This window comes from Channa argus, chromosome 7 (genome assembly GCF_033026475.1).
Source record: "Channa argus isolate prfri chromosome 7, Channa argus male v1.0, whole genome shotgun sequence".
NCBI lineage: Eukaryota > Metazoa > Chordata > Actinopteri > Anabantiformes > Channidae > Channa > Channa argus.
This window is the reverse complement of record NC_090203.1, coordinates 20,919,461-20,944,055: the sequence shown is the minus strand read 5'-3', so window position 1 is coordinate 20,944,055 and position 24,595 is coordinate 20,919,461. Positions and strand designations below refer to the sequence as shown.

The following is a 24,595-nucleotide window of genomic DNA, read 5'->3' as shown; positions in this document are numbered from 1 at the left end:
GTGAAGCCATTCATCATTCAATGTCATATTTGGAACTCTCAGTTTAGATCCCAGAGTAGCCCAAGCTTCTCCCATTCCTAACATGACAATGATCTGAGTAATTCCTGTATAAAGGCTTACAATGATACTCCATTTGAAGTACATTTGTACAATATTGAAGTCCTGTAAGCAACATGGTGTTCTAATCTGCAAACTTTTTCATCCATTGTTTGTGTCATTAGATTGATACTGTGATATTTTATAGATTTAAATGTTACAGTAGAATCTCACACAAAGTATTAAATACATGAAAAGATAAAGTAGGGAGCTGCTTAGTTTTCAGAGGCCAAACTGTAGTTGTAGTGGGAAGCTCCCAGATATGAATGTGTGTAAATGCATGAATGTGATCCTGAAAATAAGACGTAGTCTCTCATTAAAACGCAGTAAATAAAAGTTAACAAAACAAAGAATTTAAACAATTAAGATCATTTTACAAGCTATATGTACTTTTCAAAGTAATCTTCCAAGCTAACTTTTTTGTTTTCTTATCATATATTCTCCACTGAATTATGATTTTATATTATTATTATTAGTAGTAGTTTTTTATCATTGCTATGTCTATAATATAAAATTAACAAAATTTATAATGACATCATAGATCTAGCAACATCCTCAACTGAGCACATGTAACGCCCCATCAAAATTCTACCAATGGGAGGGTGGTATGCACACGCACTAACCAATCGGAAGTGTCGACACTTGCGAGGGTTTTTACACAACCTATAGGGCTCTGTCAAAATTCACGCCAGTAATAACCAACCGCTCGCCTGTTGTATTTACAGTAATGACACAGTGGATTTACGTGGTTGATTCTACTTTTTCCATGTTCCCTTTTTTCTTTATCTAGCGGAAGGTAAGAAATGATTTAACGTTACTTTCACTTTGCAGTAAAGCTTGCTAAACTTAGCTAGCGATGATGTGTCAGTTAAGCTAGCTGCCAAAGTGGTATTAGCTAACGCCAGTTCGCACTTGGGAAACTGTCAGACTTACAGTAACGTAACACAAATGTATACCTTTGCTTTTGGCCATGTTAGGCGTCGTGTTGTTGCTACAATTGAAAGTGTATTGCAAATAATGATTAAGCAGTAGTTTGAGCTTCTGCAGAGATTGTTGGCCTGTTAGCGTTTGCCACTTCTTTAGGAAATATAATCGGGTACATTTATTGTACAAACATTGCAGGTAACGTTAAAGTCACTGATTCACAGTGTCTTCCTCGTTCTAGTTCTCCTATGCAGAACCAATGATAATATAATCTTAATGTTAATCGGTTAAATTAGCCTGTTACATAACCCTGCTGTCAGTCAACATTAGGAGACTCGCTTATTAACGTCAGTGCCTTTTACCCACAAAACATTTCCCGTATGCAAAGTACCAAGTTAAATTTAATTATCTTGTGCCACAGCGATGTCACATAGCTGCCAGGCAAAACAGTCAACTCAGCTGACCTCGGCCACTTAAGTTGGTCACTATGCCAAACTAACTCTGACCTTTGCACTTCCAGAGTTTTGGATATCACCTCTGCACCCTTCTTGCCAAGCTGCTTTTTGCATTATGGGATTTGCATGTGAACAAAGTGTGAATGCAGCCTTTTGCATTTTATTGATCATTTGTCAAAATTTCTTCCTCAGGTGCACCCTACAATTATGGAGTTTTGAAAAGGAAAGTGAGAAATTTGGGGGGAAGGGGTGCCTTTCCCCTCAAGTTTGATGGTTAGACTGCTGGATGAGAAGGTCAGGGTTGTAGAAATTGTTGCCTTTTGTAAATTATTAGATGAACTATTTTTGCAGAGACTTAAATGAACTATTTTGTATAAAACATATAAGAAGTTTTCTATTTATTCAGTTACTAATGCAGGTGTATGCTGTAAGCACCTTCGTTTGTGTCCAATCTTTAGTCGAAATGGTGGCCTGAAACAAGTCACACAAAGGCTCTGGGGTTGCTAGGGTGCGGTGGAACCTCAACACAAGCACAATTCTAGCACTCCAAACCATTTTGACCTTTTTGTTAATCCATATTTTTTATTTGCTATTTTCTCATAAGAGAGCCACTCTATTATAGAACATAATTTCAGATATAGGTTTTTTTTTTTTTTTTTAAATTGTTACCTCACATTTAGTTGTTTTTGAGTTTGTTTGCTTTTGTGGGTGGTGGGCTCTCAGAAAGACTTTGTAGTACAAGAGTGGAGAAGGGGACTGCAGATTCTTCAAAGGTCAGGATGAGTCTGGCACCATTGGAATGCACGTCTAAATGCCGCTCACAGCAGCATGCAGAACAGGTAGTAGCAGCACTAACAGGTAGCTCTGAGGGGCAGCTGCGGGCGTTCTTGACTTCCCACTGCTACAATGCAGCCACCCTGCGGGATGCTTTTGGTCGCACAGCCCTGCACATGGCAGCCTCCGTGGGAAAAAAGGTCCTGTTGGAGTGGCTGTTGGAGAGTAAGAGTGCTGACCTGATGGTTAAAGATAAGGAATCTGGCTGGACTGCTCTGCATCGCAGTGCTTTCTATGGAAACATCCATTGTCTCATATCTCTGGTGAAGGTACAGTGACTACAGAAAGTATTAAGACCCTTTCACATTTTGCACATTTGTTTGTGTTATGCAATTTTATCCATTTAAAATATTTGCCAGTCATCAGTAAAAATATGTTTTTGCAGTATTTTTTTCTTTACTGTAAATTTGCCAGTATTAGCCAGAAGGCTAATTTGCAACAGTCCCTTTGCCAGTACAAAATCCCAACATTCTAAGACAAGCATAAGATCAAGTGTATAAAGGTATTTTTAAAGCTTTGTGTATTACTGTGAGTACTTTGGCCTTAATCTTTGTAAAACTGAAGAAGATTGAAACCACAAGAACTCTTCGTAGTCATCCAACCAAACTGGATAACCAGATAAGAAGGAACCTTCAGAGAGGTGACCTAGAAACTAACAGTCAGCCTAAGAGTTGTAGAAGTCCTCAGCAGTGATAAAGACCCTGGCAGAAGAACAAATGTCTCAGTAAAGTTCCATCAATCAAATCTTTGTGGTTGATTGGTTAGACAAAGCCAAATTAAGTAAAAGGCATTTTACAATCCTCTTTGATTTCACTAAACGGAGTTCAAAGGACTCTTGAGAGCATCATGAGAAAGAATAAACAAATCCAGATTTTTAAAGCATATAGAGAATTGAAAAACTGTACTTTCTGCCAAAGGGGCTTAGACAAAATACTCCATTACTTTGTACTGACTATAATAGATAGATATAATATATAATAGATTTTGAAAAGTTTTTAAACTACTGAAGAGACTTGAATTTTTCTTTGTTTCAGCATGGTGGACTTCTCTCCACCCAGGACAAGGAGGGTCTCTCTGTCTTGGACCTTACAATGAAGGACCGACCAACACATGTTGTATTCAGAAACACTGGTAAGAGAAGCCCCTGGCTAGCACACTTAAATAGACATAATTGTACATTGATACGATACCTTCTTAAAATACATGTATGTCATGATGAAAGTATTACCCATACAGTTTGTTTGAAGCATCATGATGACTCATTTTGTTTATTGATACATTTTACACTTGGAACATGCATAGAATTCAGTTCTCACAGCGTTATAAAATGTTGTTTGAACTGTTATGATCTGTTTTTCCACTATATGTGACAATATAAGTATCATGGCCGTGCTTCTATTTGTGTTTTTTTCCTTCCTTTCAGACCCAACTGAAGTATACACATGGGGAAACAACACTAATTTCAGTCTCGGCCACGGTAATCAGGAGAGCCGAACACATCCTGAGCTTGTGGATGTGTTTGCCAGGACTGGAGTTTACATAAAGCAGGTAGACTAACAACCCCTGTAGTCCCAGTTCTCCAGGAAAGTAAAGTCTTTCCCACCATGAAAACACATCCGCATGCATCTCCGTCACACGAGTGATGGCCTTATGCTTTAATTCTGTGCCAACATGTGTTACATTAAAAAAAAAAAAAAAAAAAAAATGGAAACCACATGGGCACTCATGATAAGGCTTGCCACCTGGGTAAACCAGCAAAACAGTCCCTCCCCAGAGTCCTTGTGCTACACACCCTTGCCGTCAGTGCACATCACATCATTTGACTACCAGTACTTCATACTCTGTGATTCGACAGCTATAGAAAGAGGGTTGTGCCCCTGTTTTGAAGAGTACTTTTGCTAAATAATGTTAAAGACTTAAAATTGTTAAGTCAAGGCGCATATATTTTTAGACATGCTCCAGTCAACCTCAGATACGGTTCTTGGTTAGCTGTGGATTTGAGGGGTAAAATGAAAATCATCAGTCTCATGTTGGTGTCAAAAGGTTGATGTGTCAGCTGTGGACTGACAAGCTTTGTCATCTTCTGCATAGTCTTAATTTGTTACTTTGTTAAGCTAGTCTATGCATGGTTAAAGTATGCTGTCAGTCTGTGCCAGGTAGGCTACAGTTTCATGCATTTGTCATTTAGATACTCCTAGTGTGATTAATATAGGCACTGGCACCAATGCAGCTACTTCAGAGATGTGTGTGTACACCAGATGCTACTTCCAGTAGATTAAGTAATACAGAATGCCAGTGTTAGATATTTAAGTCTATTCTAAGATCTGATTTGTCTGTGCATTGTGTTATGTTATTGCTGTGTACAGAATAAGCTGTCTCTTTGAGGTGTTTTCTGACCAGCAAGGGTTGTCATGAAAAGTAATTTCAATAAGCTTAACAGGATACAGTTCACAGATCTGATTTCATGACCACACAATGACCCAGTGAAACTGCGCGTAGTCTTTGTCTTCCTAGCCCAATCCAACAGGTGCCAGAGGTTAAATATTAATCCCGCAATGACATGTTTTTAATTAAATGAACTGCGCTAGTGTGTATGCATGTGTGTGAATGACCACATCAATGCGATACTTGGGAAACATCCCTGCACTCTATTGAAGGGTTAAGGAGGAGCAATCTATTAGTAATGATGTTTGCTTTTCCACTTGTGCCCTGGGCCTTATTGGCATAGTGTTTTAACATCACTACAAGAGGGTTTGGCTGGGGGACATGGAAAAAGATGCATTGCAGCCTCTGCTATGGGGTCAAAATTATAATGACAAGAGTCTTAATCAGCTCCCTCACCACCACCCAATAGCACTTATAGTGCTTTATAACATTTCTTTGATACTTTATGTTCCCTTCTCCCTGCAGGTGGTCCTGTGTAAGTTCCACTCTGTGTTCCTGTCTCAGAAAGGCCAGGTGTTCACCTGTGGGCACGGGCAAGGAGGACGACTTGGTCATGGAGATGAACAGACTTATTTGGTGAGACTTGTTGTAGATCACCTTTCATTAAATTTCCTAATTCCTAGACATTAAGTTTATGTCATGTTTTGTGTCTAAACCTTAGGTTTTTTTTTGTCATGTTTCCTCAAATTTGTTTTAGTGCAGAAGGTTCAGGGTATTGAAGGTTTGAGAGAATAATTAAAGTTAATCATTCGAATATTAGAGTGGGCAATAATTATTTAAATGTCAGCTAGTGGTGCTATCCATAAGAATGTAGCTTCTTTTTTGACCATGGACAAATAAACAACAATTTTTTTGAGAAAAATGATTTTTTTGTGGGCGAAGACACAAGAAACTTCAGAATGAAATGAAAATTCACCGCAGGGACCTTAAAGTGGTTCTGATGGCTATTTTTCATCTGTTTGATGATGATTTGTAAAGAGAGCCCTATTTGTGAACTTGCTTGGAAAATGTAATCAGTAGTTATACAGATGAATGTTAGTTAGATGAATGGAACAGAGCAGAATATAATTAAGCAGTGTCTTAGTGTCTGTGCCGAAATAGTGATTTAACTCCCAACACTGAGCATGGGAAAGCTCTTTAGATTTCCCTGTACTTAGTTTTGTAATCTTTTTCATTTCCTTTTTAGGTCCCTCGGATGGTGGAGGGTCTGATGTCCCACCACTGCTCCCGAGTAGCAGCAGCTGAAGACCACACGGTCGTCCTGACAGAGGAAGGCTACGTCTATACTTTTGGCCTCAACACCTTTCATCAGCTGGGTCTAGCCCCTCCTCCTGCCTCAGCAAACGTCCCTAAGCAGGTGGGAAGTTAGCAGAGAAAGAGATGGAAAGGGCTGATGATATGATTTGCAGCTCATGTGACATGAATGTTTTATGTGCTAATTATAATTTGCTTGTTTCCGTGTATGAAATGATAATCTGCTGTCTTTTTGAACTTTAATATTTTAAAGAGCTATTGTTTTGAGATCTACAACTATGTATAGACATGGAAGAAGGTGTTAGTATCCTGCCACGAAAAACCTACAATTATCTGTAAAATAATGTCAAACTGATGGAAGTCATACAAGGAAAAAAAACATAAACCTTAGTTTGCTTGGTTTACAACATTTTAAATAACAAGTGAAAATGACCTTGACCAAGTTGTTAGAAAAGATTATAAATAACTGGATTAACAGGATGTTTCAATGTGTTTGCCGTCTTAAAGATCTTATATCTTCAGTCTTTATCATTTAGCCTATTTTAAATCGAGAAAAATAGTAACTCTCTTATGTGGTTTGGCCTTTTTTTGTGTTATTTAAAATATTTTCTTGAATCAAAAAAACAATTCTTTTATTTCTCAATTTTTTTTTCTTTTAATTTCTACTAACTTTTTTGAGAGACAATTGTAGGTTCTTTTTTCATGGAGGGTACCAACAGTTTTGTCCACATATGTGCACTTTAGAATGTTACATGTCTCTTACACAAATGTGTAGGTTTTCTCCAAGATGCTTAAGGGCAGGACAGTGATTGGCATTGCAGCAGGAAGGTTCCACACAGTGCTGTGGACCAGGGAAGCACTCTATACAGTAGGGCTCAATGGAGGCCAGCTAGGTAAGTTTGAGTAGCAAAGCCAGTATTAAGAGAGAGAGTTGTACTGCTTTTCAGATATTTCATGTCTATAACAGTTGTAGTGGCAACCTCCTGTTAAATTAAAGTGTGACCAGAAAATTAAAAATAATTAATAATAAAACTCTTTACTTTAAAGATTATTATTATTACTCATTTTTTTCATGATATGAGCACAATAAATGTGTTTAAAAAGCATATATTGTATGGGTAACTTGTTAATACACAGTGCATTTCATGTTTTATTTGATCTCCAGGCTACCTGCTGGACCCTAATGGGGAGAAGTGTGTAACAGCCCCCCGGCAGGTATCAGCCCTGCACCACAAAGATGTTACTATAGCAATGGCAGCAGCTAGTGATGGGGCAACCGTAGTTGTGACAGAAAAGGGGGACGTGTACCTGTTGGCTGACTACCAGTGCAAGAAAATGGCTTCAAGGTGAAAAAAAAAAACAAAAAACGGTAGATTTTCAACCACTGCTTATTGCTTTGGAAATATGTAAAAGTCTGAATTGGTCCTTTTTCATTAGAATCTCCTCATACTCATACATTATCATAAACACACACTGCATACATTTAGAGCAATGTTATCCCCCAAATCAGCACCCCATTGCAAAAACAGTGGGCAAATTTTAAGTCACCCAAAATTTTAATTTTATATTCCTCCATGATATGTGCATCTTCTCAGCAGCCAACAGACATACTATCAGTTTTACATCACCTCTGGCATTGTTATCAGGCTGTGCTTTAATGATAGCTATTATGAATTAGCAACTAAACTGTAAACAATTGCGATATCTTCGCCTCTGTTTACATAGTGTAGTACTGCAGATGTGTTTGTTTGAGAGCTTAAGGGTCAAAGTCTGTTAAAAAGCCCTATAAATTAGTTAGAAATGGAAGGATAATTTAAATTGTTGTTTTAGTTTTAGTTTGGCATACAAATATTTGTTTTTAAAATTGTGCTTTATCCTCTTCAGACAGCTCAACATTAAGAAGGTTCTGGTTAGTGGTGGCAGCCTGGACCACCGGGTGGATCTGCAGATCCTCAAAGAGGGAGAAGGGGAAAAGGTGTCTATCTTGGCATTAGATGAAGCTGGCCGGGTGAGTGCATTCATCAGGTGCAAAAGGAAATGCTCTTTCCTTATTTAGGCACCTAATGGGATAAACAAAACTCTATAATTTTGCCTCCATAATTTTCTTCATAAGGATAAGATAGACTTCCTCAAGAGCAAATGCATATGTTTCAGTTGTCTGAAACCAGGAGAAAATAGGAGATTTGATTTTCAGATTAGCATCCCACATCACAGCACGTAAAACTCAAGGAAAACACAACTATTAAGGAAAAGCAGTCTGTGGATGGTGGTGAACAGGCAGTGATCAGTGGATTTGTGAACATCAGCATTTGGGGCATGGATATGCTGTCATATTTACATGTCTGGCTACCCGAGCTGTCCACATAGAGGTGGCAGGATCATTGGACACAGACTTGTTTATTAATGTTCTTTGACGCTTTATTGCAAGAAGAGGTCAGGTTTTGGAAATCCGTTCAGATAATGGAACAAACTTTGTTGGGGCTGAGCGAGAGCTCAAGAGGACTCTAGAACAATGGTACATGTCTAAAATAGAAAATACGCTGATCCAGCGTTGCATCAAATGGATGTTTAATCCTCCATCTGGCTTTCACTATGGAGGGGTATGTGACCGTTTATTTCGTTTCATTAGGAAAATACTCGGTGCTACACTGAAAGATAAATGTTTAGATAAGGGGCGTCTCTAGACATTACGGAAACCATCATAAACAGTCGGCTGATAACTACACTTTCCAATGATCTAAATGACTTGGAGGCATTGATGCCAAATCAACGTGTTCTGTAGAAACCCAAACATTTCTGCCTCCAGGAATTTTCTAGAAAAAAGGATCTGCATGCCATAGATGGAGACAAGTCCAGTATATGGCAGACCTCTTGTGCAATATTGTTCCTAGGTACATTGTGTTGATTGTTGATGAGTCAGCACCGCAAAACCCATGGGTGAATCATTCAATCTTCAATCAATCTTTTCTCAAATGTACTCTCTCTTTCAGGTGTTTTGCTGGCATTCCTCTAGCAGCTTGGTGAGACAGTGCCGGTGGGAATACGGGCGTCAGGTTTTCATGTCGGACATAGCTCTCAGCAAGAACCGCATGATGTTTGTGACTCAGGAGGGGGAGGGCTTCAGTGGTGTGTGGGCTGGAGAATATAAGAAGTATGGCGAGAAGAAAGGTGAGGACGTAGAGTTAAGTGCAAAAAGTTGCATCCACTTTCTTTGAAATAAAAAAAGATTAAAAGAAATGTTATTTTCATCAACATGATATGCAGATTTAGCTAGTAAAAACGTTCCTTCATCATTAGAATTACCACAAATTGTCACATTGTTTATAAAAAATATTGTATAAGATTCTATTATAGCAGAAGTTTGCTTTCCACTCTATAAAACGCTCTCTAATTCTTTCCTCGCTTTGCCTTTTTAACCTCCTCTAACCTCGTTGGATACCCTCTGAGCAGCATTGTTTTCCTTTCAGGTGTAATTTCATGGCATAATTGTTCCAAGTCTACCAGAGTGCTTGGTTGTCTGCCATGTGCGGCCTTCTTTAAAGCTGTTCACAGATTTTTAATAATATTTAAGTCTAAAGACTGGGAGGGCCATGGTAAAACATTAACCTTATCTTTTTTTTTTTCCCATTCCCATTGGCTTTTCTTTGTGCTATACATTATTGTCTTGTTAAGGGATTTTCAATTTTAGCTTTTTCACTCATGGTGAAAGATATTAGGCTGTTTTTTTTTTTTCCAGATACTGGGCTTTCTTCCAGTATATGCAGAGCTCTAGTGCCTGATGCAAAACAAACACCCCTAGAACACCAGCCAGCTTTCACCATGTTTGATTGTAGATTTTTTTCCTTTTATCTAAGAGTTTTTTTTTTTTCTTGCGACACATACCTGTGTGAATTTTAACAGAATAATTTCACTTTGGTTTGTTCACATGCTACTTGTTATTCTCTAAGCATGCTGCCTTAGAAGTAAGCAATGGTTTCCTCCAAGTTTTTTTCCCAAACAGTACTCACCTTTACAGACTACATTTAAATGTGAAGATGTGGACTTTTATTTTATTCCAGTTGCCACTAAGGAATTTGTTAGGCCCTAAGTTTTTGGTTAGTGATTTTTTTTATTTTATTTGTTTTTTAATGTAGCTCTTGAGTTTGCTCTCGAGTTTTATAGCACACCTTTTAAGTTATTTTTCTCAGTCTTCCACTTCTTGGAAGAGTTTTAGTGTGTCTACGTTTCTTCCATTTCTGCATTAGCTTGCAAGTTTAAAGGATAACTTTTAACTAACTATTTACTATAGTTAGTTAATGTAATATATACGTTAACTATAATATATTTTTTGTGTATATTTTGGCAGATGTTAGTGTGGAGGTATGTGGCCATTCAGATGCTGGGACAATCTACGAGAGAATCCGACTTGAGAAACTCCCATATGTCCACAGAGCAGTCAGCATCACCATGGATTCTCAAGGTCGAAATTTTGGAGTGCTGCAGGCTGACCCCAAAACAAGGTAAGAGATCTCCTTTTTAGCATAATAGTTTTGGTTAGAATTGTGTACTTTTGCTCATGAATTTCGGTGAAATAGGGTGATTATAAGTATTTTTTTTTTCTTTTAATGGAACAGGCAGAAGGGATCAAATCCTACTAGTACAATTTCTAAATCTTTTTTTTATGAATCCTCCCTTTTGCCCAATGACAGCTGGATAGGATCCAGTACTCCACTGTTAATAGGATAAGCTGTTTAGATAATGGATGGATATTCATTGATTATTGTTTATGGTAATCTTTTAGCCTTAGCATTCTGTTCTGTTGTGAGTTTGAATAGCTTTGCTATCCTTGTGGCTCACTATACTATTTAATGGTCAAGTTTTTTAAACAATTGAAACAATATAATTGAGATACTAATACAATTTCTTGTCATACACCACAGCGTTTGCATCTGTGGCTAATGTAAAATTAAGAGGACCCTACTACACACCCGTAATCAAATACACACATAGTGTCTTTTCCCTTTAGCGTTTTAACTTAGGTAGTTGTTTAGTGTGTGTGCTGCAGCTAGCTACTTCAGTAAAGAGAAGTGGAATGGGAAAGTCATTTGGTTAGTTCTTTGGCAAACACACTGGAAATAATAATATAAGGACCAGATTTGACGTAAACAAAGGGAACGTTTCCAATTAGTAAAGTAATTATTCCAAATTAAGCTGTTACAAATAATTATGTTAATATACACACAAACACAATTACACAACTTATTTTGTACACATTCCACTTTAATATATCAGGTTGGGCATTCAATTTACCATATTGTGCACTAAATTACATATATTTCCTGAGAGTAAACAAAGCATGTAAAACAAGAATATTTTTTTTGCCTGTATGCACAAACACAGGTTTAATACTACACTGGTACAACTTTAATCATAAAAGATTAAACTATTTAATCATAAAAGATTAAACTATAAAGATTAAACTTTATATATACTATAAAGATTAAACATAAAAGATTAAACTATATTGTTGTGGCCCCAAATGCCTGATTTTATTTGGCACAGTTTCTAAAAAAAAAAAGATGCAAGTTCCCATAGAGTTCATGGGTTATTAGTTAAATTAATTATTGTCATTTTGATACATCGAGGGACTGATTAATACAGCGATCTTATGTATGGTATATAAGAGCTTACATGTGTTCCCAAGGGAAAAAGAGCGAGACTTGCAAGGAGGACAGAAGAGGGAACAAGTAGGCTAAGTAGTAGGTCAGAAGAAAGAAGACATTTATTTATACAGCTATCTGGGCTTTAGGAGGCCTTTCAATTGTGAAAAACTCCCAGTAAATTAACACACATAACAAGACAAGCATGAATAACCCTATCTATGATAATGCTATGGTCAGTTTAAGCTACCTGTTCATTGGTGTGTGTGTAATTAAGAGCCTAGTTTTGCATGCAACAGCATCACTCTTGGAAAACTGGGTGTAACACCAGAACATTTAATGGATCTAAAACACAATACTATCTCCCATTAAACGGGTAATTTTATACAGCTGTCCTACCAACCTGTATAATGTTTTGTTGTTGCTTTTTGTTGCTCTTTTCTTTTCTCCTTTCACTTTCCACTCACCCCAACCGGTCAAGGCAGATGGCCACCCACCCTGAGCCTGGTTCTGCTGGAGGTTTCTTCCGTTAAAAGGAGTTTTTCCTCTCCACTGTTGCCTAGGGCTTGCTCAAGGGGGATTTGTTGGGTTGCCTCTACATACTTGTGTAGTCTCTACTTTATTATGTAAAGTGCCTTGAGATGACTTTGTTGTAAATTGGCGCTATATAAATAAAGTTGAATTGAACTATCTAGGTGTGGGAAACGTATTCATGTTACTACAGATGAACCAAGCAGAACTTCACTATGTATGGGTGTGATTAATTTCACCAAAAAAGAACTAATCCAGAATTTATCGTCATTTATCGTGATGGGGTATAAAAACTTAAAAGGCAGAAAGAAACATAGAAGGCAGAAATACTACGTTATATTAGTGAATCATACAGTAACTGCTGATCACAGATCATGATAAAGCAGAGAATTAAATGAACAGCAAAAACATTTTTATTGTGTCTGACACAATAAATTAACATCTGTAGTCTGACTTTAGACCTTATCTTACAAGTTAATTGATCAAAATACTGAATGATCTGATCCAAAATTATTGTTTTTTGCAGCTTAAAACATTGACATTGTATCAGTGAGAGTAAGGGGTCTTTGAATGCATAACAAGCTACATAAAGGCAGGATTGGTATTCTGCCCAACCATTTATTACATCTAAATTAAATGACCATCACATTTATTTTTTACTTGCCCAAGAAACTGTTAATGTCTAGGCCTAGTTTATATTTTATGTGCGTTCTTGTTGAAATACCAAATTTTTGATAACGTGAATCACTGACTTATGGTGATGTCCACCCTGTGTTTTAAATCCAGCTTGTATGAGATTCCCAGCCTCTCTCCATCCTCTTTCTCCCAACATTTCCGGAGCCTTTTGGATGAGGCAGATGAAATGGACAGCATTCACGATGTGACACTTCAGGCCGGTGATCGCACCTTCCCAGCTCACAAGTACATTCTTTCCATGAGGTCCGAGTTTTTCCGCAAGCAGTTCATGTCGGAGCATTGTGAGACTGAGGAGGAACTTGAAAAGGAAGTGAGGAGGAGTGAAGATGCAGTTGGCTGTGACTTACTGGTCTTAGAAAAAGTCTCACCAGATATGCTGGAATACACTCTGCAGTTCATCTACACAGACACCTGCGAGCTGCTGGTGCATGGGGCCCAGCCAAGAGTTTCAGGGGCCCTGAAAGGACAAAACAAGGTGAAAAACAGATGGCTTACTGTTTTATTCTGAGATGTTGCTCAACTCCGCAGTAGAATTCTGATTTGTTGATACTGAGTTGTCAGTATTGTAAATGATGTAGCTTTTTATATATTATGTTTGTATTAACTGTGAAGAAGTGTCACCTCTGACTCAGCTGTGGCTATTTCTTGACAAGTGTGCTCTACTCTCTATGCTTGGCAAGGATTCAGAGCAGGAGAGGCTTATCAGTAGCCTGCAGGACTTGGGCCTGAGAGGTTGCTCAGCCCTCGAGGTGTACCGCTCCCTTCCCCCTGCAACCAAAGGAGATGGTGAAAAACCCAAGAGCAAGGGCCCCAGGCCTGGCAAGAAGGTGAAAGGAAGCAAAGCTGACAGGGCTGGATCCAGCGAGGGAGCGGCCAACCCTGTGAAAACCTTACAGGGTGTTGCCAAAAAGCTTGGACTGGGTAGCCTGTCTGCACGGTGAGAGACTTGAATGAGCTCTTAAACGTAATGCAGAACTTGATTCTGTTTCACTTGTCATTTATCATTTCTTTTTTAATGCTTGACAGACTGGACGGAATCAAATATGAAAATGGAAAGATCATTGTTCTAAAGAAGAAAAATGGCAACAAACTCAAATTCGACCAGAAAAAATGGTAGGTTGAATTTTCAAGTGGAGCTGGAAATTAATGAATTTAATAAGAAAATGTAGATTTTCTGATATGATTCTCTCTCTTTTTTTTTTTTTTTGTCTTTACAGCTCTTACCTTTGTGATGTTTCTCTGAAATCTGAAGATGGGAAGGAGTTTCCTTGTCACAAAAGTGTCCTTTGCGCAAGACTAGGTATGGCGGATTAGCCAGCATATCATCGACAAAGAAACATACACGTGGAAACACACATTGATAAGTTGCTGTGTGTAGTAGGTGGGGAAGTAACAATCCATTTGATGATTGTTGAACCCACAACAGAAAATGAAGTGGTGGTGTGTTGATTTTTATGTAAATTCTTTCTGCAGAATACTTCAACAGTATGCTTGGAAATCCTTGGATTGAGGTATGACATATTTTGATTTCACAGTGCTTTATTCTTTAATCATTATCTCACTGATAGAAATGCTTGAAATCTTATGGATATAGCAACATTATGGCTAATTCGATTACTTTGCCTTCCACCAGGCTACATCCTGTACTGCACTGGAGATGCCAACCAGCTCAGATATTCTGCAGGTCATTCTTGAATACATTTACACAGATGAGTCTCCAATAATTAAAGGTAGCTTCTCAAGCAGTATGCTGCCTGATAACAATATTTGGTGTTTCTAAATATACATAAATAGTGAGAAGGAATACACTGACAGTACTTGCACTTGTTCTGTTTTTTTCGTTTGTTTGTTTTTTGCATGACAGAGTCTCTGAATGTTGAGTTTGTCTGCAACGTACTGGTTGTGGCTGACCAGCTGCTCATCACACGGCTGAAGGAGATGTGTGAGGTCGTCATTACAGAGAACTGTATGCTCTATTCGTGTTTATTTTTTTTCCTTTTAATCTATCAGCTGCTTTACTTTGAACACAGTGCTGCATTCATGTCAAGTAGCATTTTTTATTGATTTTGAATTTTATAAGCAACAGACAGTTGAACATGGCATTTCATTAATAAAGCCTATTGCAGATCGCCCGACACAACCACATCATTTAAATGATTTATTTTAGTAGCAAATAAAACATTTTTTTTTTCCCCTCAGTAACTCTGAAGAATGCTGCTGAGCTGCTGGAATTTGCCACAATGTACAATGCAGAGCAGCTTAAACTTTCCTGTCTGCAATTCATTGTGCTCAACATGGCCGCCCTGCTGGAGTCAAAGTGAGCATCTGAAAAAACAAAACCACTGTTGACTTATAGCTTTAAATTTAGTTTAGTATTTTATATTATTTCTTAAACACTTTATTCATAGAACTGCATCACAAAGGTTGTACTTTTGAACACAGACTATAAGGAAGCTGGTAAAATTATGATCTTTTATAAGTTCTGTTATACTGTATAGTGAAAGACAGATATTTATCCTGCAGGAAAGGGCTCACAACATGTTTTCTCATATGTATGTCTGTTCGCCCCATTTGCCTTTTGTGTTGCCTTCAGAGCGCTGGATATTCTTAGTGATGAAGTGCTTGTGGAACTTTCTGCAGCCTACAGGAGAATGGTGAGTCACCTTCCACCTGTAGAAACATGCCAGTCTGCGTCATCCTTTGCATGACTTCAGTTGTTGTTGTTGTTGTTGTTGTTGTTGTTCTCAGTAAGACAGCAATTCAATCTGGTGCCATTAAACAACATTTAAAATACCACACTACATTATTAACAGTGATAAATAGTAATTGTGTTATGGAATTTCTTAATACAGGTACATTAGCTTATTACAACTTAGTACTGGTGAGGCTTCACTAAGTGAGTTGTTGGGTTGTCTCTTCAGAGTTTTTGTTTTTTTGTTATATCAGATTCCAGCCATGCAAAAGAGGCTTATCACTCCATACCCTGGTGCTCCAGATCTCAGTCTCTACGAGGATGAGGATTTGGACTCTGCATTCAGCCCCAAACCAGAAATAGAACTGGATCACTCCTGCAGGTACAAGCAAAACTGTCTCCATATTGACTCTTTCTGTTTTGTTTGTTCTTTATTGTGCTGCTCTGCAAAGTTTCATATTTTTGTTATTTACCTAATTGATTCCTTTCATATTTTATGGGTCATTTGCTATAGCGATTAGCGTCTGTAACACAGTTGTTCTATTCATGTGGCTACAGACCCAAAATAAGTAAAGTCCCCTTTTACATATATAGTGTTGCAACTAATAAAGTATCTGTTAATGGCTGTACTGTGATTGTAATGTCCCCAGGGAAATCCTGTTAAAGAAGGTTAAAATTAAGGCTAAAAAGAAACCGCGACGACGCTCTGACAGCTCAGGAGGTTACACTCTCTCTGACATCATCCAAAGCCCCCCTACTGCAGGTACACGTGCACTACACTCATGTGCTACATTGTTTTCATTAAGCACAATCCTAACATTTCAGACATGACTTATATCCACATGACAGATTCTTCTTTTTTTTTTTTTTTTGGTCACACTCATCTGCTCCTTTTCAAAAGCATCACATTTTTCTTTAACTAACATATACTCTTCTCTGCCAGTGGTCTCCCCCTGTCTGGTGAAGTCAGGCAAGGCAAACTCGACAGAGTCCCTGCAGGAGTTACTCACATCCGACTCAGAGGGCAGCTATATGGGGGTGGGCAGTCCCCGAGACACGCAGTCACCCGTCTTCCGTGACAGAGCTGAGGTTTATATCAGAAGCCACATATTGTTGCATATTTACTGAGCAGTGTCCACTTAGGAAAATCTCTGAAGGTTTTTAAACAGAGAAATATTAAATTGTTATCCTTTTAATGGTTGAATGATTTACTTAGGTTATTAAAGGACATAACACAGAATGGTCAGTGTACTTAAATTACATTAGGTTATTGTCGATGTTTATCATCTGTAGGATGAGAAAGTTTTCAGCCAGTGGCTGAAGACGCCACCCAACACCCCAACCTCCTTGAGGAACAGCCTCCCAACTCCCCCCAACTCCGCTCCACAAACCATCCCCAAAGTCCTTCCCTGGTAAGATGGTGTTATGGGATCCTAGGTGTGAAAACATCTATAGATTATAATCTCAGTGTCCTCCTCCTACTTTGTTCTCACAAAGGTTCAGCAAAAGCGAGAAGAATTATTTTATATGCAACCATTGAAAAATTAGCTGTATTTCCTATTTATGTAGTTTGTGGGAATGTATGTACTCTCTGCAGTCCTGTTCGTCCACCACCCGCCTTAGACCTGAGAACTATAATGGACATGGAAGCCAATTCTCTGCAGACTCTTGGAGCTTCTTCTAAAAGCCCTGGAAGGTATGGGGGGGGGGACCTTCACTTTTAAACAAATGGTTATTTACAGTAACCAGACTGGCCATATGATACAAGTAGAAGCAAGAAGGAAAATTCTCGTGCCAAATGTGAATGGTCGTTTTTTTTCACTGTGTTCCACATATTTCTCCTTATTTCCGCAGTGTCACTACCGCCATCAAACACTCCCCTGCTTCCATAAAGCTGTCACAGAAGCAGAGAAAGATGTTGGCCATGGCCAACAAGGAGGCCAGTGTGGACACCGCTTCATCCAAATCAGCCCCTGCAATCACCCCATCCAAAAGCAGCGGGAAGGCCTGGTGAGTGAGGCACAGATATGAACACTGCTACTGTGACTTCGTTTCTTTTTGTTAAGTTTACAGACTCTAACTGGTGTGCCAGGAAATACCGAAAAAAGAAATGACAGACTGAGAATCAGAAGATAATATTTATTTTGGAGGATCCAGTTTGCTTCAGAATTTTGTGTGTACATACAATTTGAGCCTGAATATGACAACAATAAGTGATCATTATTAAGGCACAAACTCTCATACAATAACTCATAGAAAAGTTTTAAATAATAATGACTATGTTCCAATAATTAATTCTAGTAATATGCTTTATCTGAATTCCAGTATTTATTTATTTATCTTTTTATATCTATGCAAATACTGTACACAGAACTCAGGTCTCTGCTGGATTTCCTTAGTCCAAACACCTTGAATTCATATTAGTAAAAAAGGCTTCCGAGTAGAAATGTTATCTTGATTAAAAAAATCCCCCTCACCTCCACTGTAAAGCATCATTGAACTTTCTGCAGGAAATGAAAAGAGTTGTGGCAGAAAATAAAACATCTTGTGAGCCATCCAATCACGTAGTTTACACTGTAGATTTAAAAGATCGTATCCAGGTGAAGAGGCATTTTTTCCAAATCAAGAGGCCTGCAGTGCTTTACAAATTGGAAGAAAAATAGAATAATTAGCAGAAGCGGCACAATCGATTTGCTTTAGAGCACTAGCAACAGATGTTGCACTATCTATTAATGTGAATTAATGCACTTTTAATGATGTCTTTTGGATGGATTGCAATTGCAGGGCAACGGCAGTTCAGCCCCCATCCTCCTCGTATTCGTTCCGGAGGCTCCTGGAGGAGGAGGAGGAAAACCGCTTGATCAAAGCAGGACAAACAGGATCACAGAGAAACCAAGGTGCACAGGGATCGCCTGTCACTCCCACACCTGCTGCCCGGAGGGTCACATTCAAAAGGGGAGAAAGCAGCGAGCCAGAGAGACCCACTGGGTAAGTGCAGCACTTAGATGTGACAAACACATGAAAGGCGCATGACAAAGCTACCATGACTCCTCCTGTTCTGTACTGCTATTTTCCACTTGGTGGCACTGTTTAACTGCTTAGTGTGTCACAAATGCTGTATACGGTTCACATGTAACCCTCTGACTTCATGACTTTAATTCTAAGTAACCCTATTGCGTCTTTAATTAAATCTTTAATTATCTTTTAATCATCTTTAATTAAAAGCAAAATTATATCAATGAAAACATTCACTGTCATATTTCATCAGATCAAGAAAATGCCCAAATGTAATTAATATTGTATATATTCTATAGTTTGGTTGTTCATACACATGGAGAATAAAATTAGTAATACAGATGTGACACTAACAGGAAAGGGAAAAGGTGATAAAATACCGAGTTAAACGTGTGACTGGACAACTTATCGAGCAGGTCCTCTAGTTAGGACTGTTTTGAGAGAGGTTTGATGCTCTGGACTGAGAGAGCTGAAAAGCTCTGAATGACCGACTACAGCTGGAGTGACCTGCGTACTGATAGAGTCACTCTGACCTTTGCAATGTCCACAGACAGCTGGTTAATCACAGCTAACACATGTGAGTACACTTACTGAAATAATGCCTCTATCTTAAACTCAAAACTGGACCTCACAATGTTTAGCCATATGTGTACACAATCACACACAATGTAAACTTCAGTCCATCATATATTATTATATCCCTAATATTAATTAATTTTTTGCTTTGATGTTTATTTGGATCTAGAACTTTGTGTGCAAGAAACAGGATAGATGACTAAAGAGTTTCTAAACATTAGATGTACTTGGTGCATTAAAGTTTTTTGTTAGGCTTTATGATTCAGGATTGGATCCCTTTTCATATGGCAGAGTCTACAAATACTTTTGAAAACAGGGTTGGTTTTTCATAACTTTTAATATAATTTCCATCTAGTATGAAATTAGTCATGGAATCAAATTGAGGTGTTGACAGGTTATTTGATCATTTCTATTAGAACTGATGAAAGAGAATTACATTGAAGCCTGAAGGTAAAGAGGGAAGAGAAAAATGGTTGTATGTTTTACCTCATCTGATGTCATTCTTCCCTCTGTGGCATCTCTTTTTCTACTGTGTGTGTGTGTTTGCGTGGGTGAATGTGTGTGCTGTATATGCTAGTAAAAATTCTTAGGCCTTTTTAGCAATTTTTCAGTTGTTAAACAACTTGATAAAAGTGAACTTCACCATTCTACTTGTTTGTCATTTGTGCATCTTTTGTATCTGATATCATTATTCCTCATCTGTTTGTTTATGCACGCTTCATGCTGCAATATTTAGAGCAGGCTTCTAGATGTTGAACAGCTGTGCAAGTCACTGTAGTGAAGCCAGTGATGTTAATCAGAATTGATGAGGGCAGCCCATATGTCAAAACGGATCATAGACAACAGGGAACAGGTTTCAGGTTCCTCTTGGTATTCGGATGAGCTGAGAAACGTTCAACGCTCTGGAAGTAGCAGCAACAGGACCAGCTCCATGTCTGCCATCTGGGTCATAGTTTCCACAAACTAAGTCAGACTAAATAGTTATGCCTTCCTAATCTTTGCATGCTTTGATGCTAATCACTTTTTTGTCACTTCTTGAAAAGGAATCTTAAATAAACCAATAACATGAATCGCTTGCCTCCAGCAAGAAGTTACTAAAAGCACATACAAATCAGACTGTAGGGGGCTCATATCAACCATGCAACGTGTCATGTTGAGTAGATGTTCACAACTCCTGTCGAATAGGAAAAAGAGAAGAGATTTGGAGTTATAAATAAAAAAATATTGATACAGGAAAAAATTTGGGGACTTGTTTCACAGCACAAGTCATACACAGATTAGTTATTTTTAAACAATTAGATATTTTAAATGAATTAGGAATTGACTCACTTAAACATTCAGGGAAGTAAAAGATGTTGTAGTAGTAGAAAGAAATGTAATTTAAGTGTGTCTTTCAAGACAGCAGCCCCCTGACAAAGCAATCTGAGTAAATACAGCATCCCTACAAATCAGTACCACTTACAGACATTTGCTGAATTAAACTGGACCTAGAATCAATCCTGGTGGAACTTTTTGTTTAGAACTGAACTATACAATAGAGACAGAAGTTTCGGTTTTTGGCGTCTAACTGTGATGCATGGTCTTCGATATCAAATATCTGTTACACAGTCCTATAAGAGGTTTCTCTAAGCCAAGTGGACAGGCAGCCATTTATACACTGAAGTTCGCCAGTAGCTCATGACCCGACCTTTGCCAACGCTTGTACACTCTTGTTGTATTGACTATGATATGACTGTCAGAATTATCCATCCTCACTCTTTTTTTTTTTCACCCTCTCTGTCTCTCCTCTCAGGCCCTGGGTGCTGGGAGCAGTGGGCAGCCCTCCCCTCCCCTCCCTGGTGACCTTTGCCTCCATTGTAGAGGAGGAGAAGCAGCAGGAAGCCGCCCTGATGCGCAGCCGAGAGAAACCGTTGGCCCTCATTCAGGTGACGCATTTTTGTCAGTGTGCTTAGATGTGAGGTGCCTCCAGTTTTGTATTGTGACAGCTTTCTGTGCTCTCCTCAGGCTGTTGCCAGACTACTGTCATCGCCTTTGCGTCAATACTTTTTTCCTGTGGCTTTCTGGTTGCTATTATATAAAACGTTCTTATTATCAACGTTCTCAGTGTCAGCAGATTTTCCTTATACTCTTAAATGAAGTGTGGTTTTGGTCCTCACAGATCCCCAATTCAGTCATTTGTGTGTATGTGTATGTATTTTCCTGTCATTGTAGATTGAAGAGCGGGCTATTCAAGACCTTCTGTGGCATTATAAGGCGCACGACAACCCTGAAGAGCTGATAGTGGTGGAGAGGTCTTCCAGAGGTCCTATGGCAGCCCCAACCTGGAACAAACACTGATGTTTACCAGCACAGCTGCTCCATATTATACCATCCAAGTGAGAGTATCCCCTGCAGCTGTTTCCCCGTAATGTTCCTGCTGCAGCTTCCTCTGAATCCTCATCATTACATCCAACGTTCTGTGCTTAAAAACACCTCAGAGTCATTCAGCCAGTTTGAGATGAATCTGAAGCAAATCTCTGCTCGTTTCTGCAGTGTTACTTTAACTTTGGTTTTGTTGCTGCTCAGTATGTTGTTTGTGTGAGAGAATGAATGTTGTTCGAAACTGAACGTGGTCCCGAAGAGACGTTCTGGGCCTGGGATTATTTATGCATGTTATTTCCTTTTGGTGGACTTATGTCTCTATTCAAGAAAAGAAATTGTATAAACAGTAAGCAACTTTCCCGAATAAATATTGTTAGTGATGCAAAGTCATAGTTGCCACAGACATGAAAAGAAATGGAAATGTGATGTTCTAGCCACAAAATGGGTCCAAACTACGTCATATTGAGTGGTTTTGCATGTGTTAAATCAGTGAAAGTTTTCAATTTGATTTGAAAAAAAAAAAAAATACAGAATAGAGTGCCAATTATCAGCTGTACTAAAGAAGTTTGAGCTCTTTACCAAGGCAGTAAATGTAGTTTCTTTATATTATTTTTATTTTAAGACATTGCAGCAGCTGATTAAACGTGACATGATAAGCTGTCTTGCTGAAAGTTTGCATCAATGTATCTTTGTCCTATGTAAAATACATATTTTGGTACAGTTGCAGTGAATTGTTAATGCCAAATAGCGTGGATTGTTTGGAACTTGCTTTCTAGCCTCTGAAGTTATCAGTTGCACATTTTAGAGGGGCTGTTGTGCCTTCATAAAAGAAAAAAAATGACCACATATAAGCATAGGCAGCAGCTAAAATATTGTTCTCATTTTGTTCCTCCAAAATTTAGTTGTTCTTGCTTTTTTTTTTTTTTTTTTTTTTTCCGATTCCAGTGTAATGTTGGTAGATACCCGAGTTTTGGACCATGCTGTCACCTTCATTTGCTGGTGTGTGTGGTGGGGAGAGTGGGGGGTGGGGAGACATAAGGATGTGAATTGAAAATTGCATGGAATAAAATATCTCATATGTGCAATGACCCTGTCTCCCATCTCTGTTTTTGTTGGGCTGCTGATGAACAGAATAAAGGGAGAGACACATTTCATTTTCTCAATTATGTCATAACTTTTTTTTTTTTTTTTTGTGGTCTTTCTTCCACAGAAATCTGCAATATTGAAAATCTGGCTCTCACTGCATCTAATAAAGATGGCATTTAATGTGCCTGTCTCCTGACACTTCATCTGCCCTGCATGTGCAGAAGGCCATTATCAAGTCTCAACCTCTCATTAAGTCTGATGACCCTGATTTGCACAGAGAGTGTGGCGATTTAGGGATTTTATTGGCTGTAATTACAGGTATAGCATCACATCGGAAGTCAGGAACAGGCGGCTTGTGGGAGAAATATTAATTACAGATTATGATCTATTAGCCAGTATAGAGATGACCCACGAATCAAAACCTCGGGGAAAAAGTCTTCCTCTGTACATCATACCTCAGCCAAGCTTGCACCATGAGTCTGGAAACCAATGCGGATTTTCGTGAAAAGACTCCTCACTCTGAGCATCTGTGCTATGAATAAAAATGTGTTTATGCACAGAGTATAGTGCCACATAGGTTTTTTTTTTTTTTTAAATAAGACTTTAAAGCATGGAAAGCAGCTGACATAATGCACTTGAGCATATGCACGTGGTGGTAATCCTCATTGTGGTAGCAGTGGTTGTAAAGTAAAACACATTCATCAACATAATCTATGTTCCAGATGATTCAGTTAGAGTTTACTGACTAAAATATTTACCTTTAAATTGTATATAATTGACTATTACGTTCTTTTTTTTTTAAATACAATTTTGCATTTGTAGGCTCTGGGGTTTAATTAGGATTTGCAATGATCTGGAGCCCATACATAGGGTTGGGGTGATTTTTTTTAATAATTAAGGTAAATGAAAAACAGAAAAGTGAGTGCACATGTATTCACCCCCCCCCCCCCCCCCCCCCTTTTTTTTTTTTTGTCCTTTCGGCTGATCCCGTGAGTTCAGGGTCGCCCCAGCGGATCATTGTCCGCATGTTCATTTGGCACAGTTTTTTACACAGGATGCTCTTCCTGACACAACCCTCCCCAATTTGTACCGGGCTTGGACAGCTGGGGTCACCCCCTTTAAGTAACTCACCTAAATCATCTAGTTGGTTTTAGAAGTAACACAATTAGTTAAATGCAGATCATCTGAGTGCAGTGAATGTGTTTGGAATGTAGATTGTAGCATAAATACACCTGTATCTGGAAGTTTTAGTAACTATTGAATGATGATTTTTGCCAAAGAAGATAAAAGATCACTCCAAGCAACTTTGGGTTCTTCAACAGTTGTGGACAGGCTGCTCTATAGGCAGATTAATGCCAGTGCCATATTCCTCCATTTCTTAATGATTTATGGAACTTGGAAATTTCTAATATTTGGTTGTATTGGTTTTATAGGCCCTGTATGTGCATTGAAAAAGGCAAAAAGTTTGATACCATGCAGGACACGTTATATTTAAATTTAACCGTAGATAATTATGCAACACAAGAAGAAAACATTTGAAAGTAAACGTCTTCAAAAATGTAAGATTTTGCTCAACTCAAGAATCCAAATTTACGTTACTTTAGGGTACTGACCATGTTAACTTTTCTCTCTTCAACACAGCTGGATGTGACATACTACGTTCTAAGCTCCTCTACACTCTTTGCAAAGAGGGTCTTACACAGAGTTAATCATTGTTGGACTTAAGTTTCCTAAGGGGGAAGTGCTTGACACTCTTACATGCTTAGTGGAAACTGGATGAGTTGTCTTCACAGAGAAGCACAACCAGGCAGACCCAAAGCCTCAGAGGATCGTGGCGCCAAGCTTTGTTCATTGAAAGGGAGTAAAAGGAATTTTTGCACAGGTGCAGAATTTGTTAAACATGTGTCTCCATAATCAAGAGTGGCCATAAAAAGCTGCCTGATAGAGGCCGAGCAGCAGTCTCTCTTAGGAAGATAACTCTTCTAGCCATA

General features: G+C 38.5%; 1 protein-coding gene across 3 annotated transcripts; it reads left to right on the top strand.

Annotated features, from left to right (window-relative positions):
- Positions 1-746: 746 nt before the first annotated feature.
- Positions 747-22,596, top strand: ibtk (inhibitor of Bruton agammaglobulinemia tyrosine kinase). Of its 3 annotated transcripts, XM_067510426.1 has the most exons (30): positions 747-892; positions 1,668-1,769; positions 2,199-2,578; positions 3,344-3,440; positions 3,733-3,857; positions 5,220-5,330; positions 5,941-6,111; positions 6,784-6,901; positions 7,174-7,354; positions 7,893-8,016; positions 8,999-9,176; positions 10,354-10,507; positions 12,965-13,349; positions 13,555-13,811; positions 13,901-13,987; positions 14,092-14,174; positions 14,348-14,385; positions 14,508-14,604; positions 14,739-14,840; positions 15,074-15,191; positions 15,468-15,528; positions 15,821-15,948; positions 16,217-16,329; positions 16,510-16,655; positions 16,860-16,978; positions 17,164-17,262; positions 17,421-17,576; positions 18,351-18,554; positions 20,950-21,082; positions 21,369-22,596. In XM_067510426.1, exons 3-30 carry the CDS (start codon positions 2,255-2,257, stop codon positions 21,492-21,494), a joined length of 4,035 nt encoding a protein of 1,344 aa, XP_067366527.1. In that variant the 5' UTR covers positions 747-892; positions 1,668-1,769; positions 2,199-2,254; the 3' UTR covers positions 21,495-22,596. The 3 variants fall into 3 exon arrangements, with proteins under 3 accessions (XP_067366527.1, XP_067366528.1, XP_067366529.1); XM_067510427.1 differs by lacking the exon at positions 14,739-14,840 and having other exon boundaries at positions 1,668-2,578; XM_067510428.1 differs by lacking the exons at positions 18,351-18,554; positions 20,950-21,082; positions 21,369-22,596 and having other exon boundaries at positions 1,668-2,578; positions 17,136-17,262; positions 17,421-17,560.
- Positions 22,597-24,595: the final 1,999 nt, after the last annotated feature.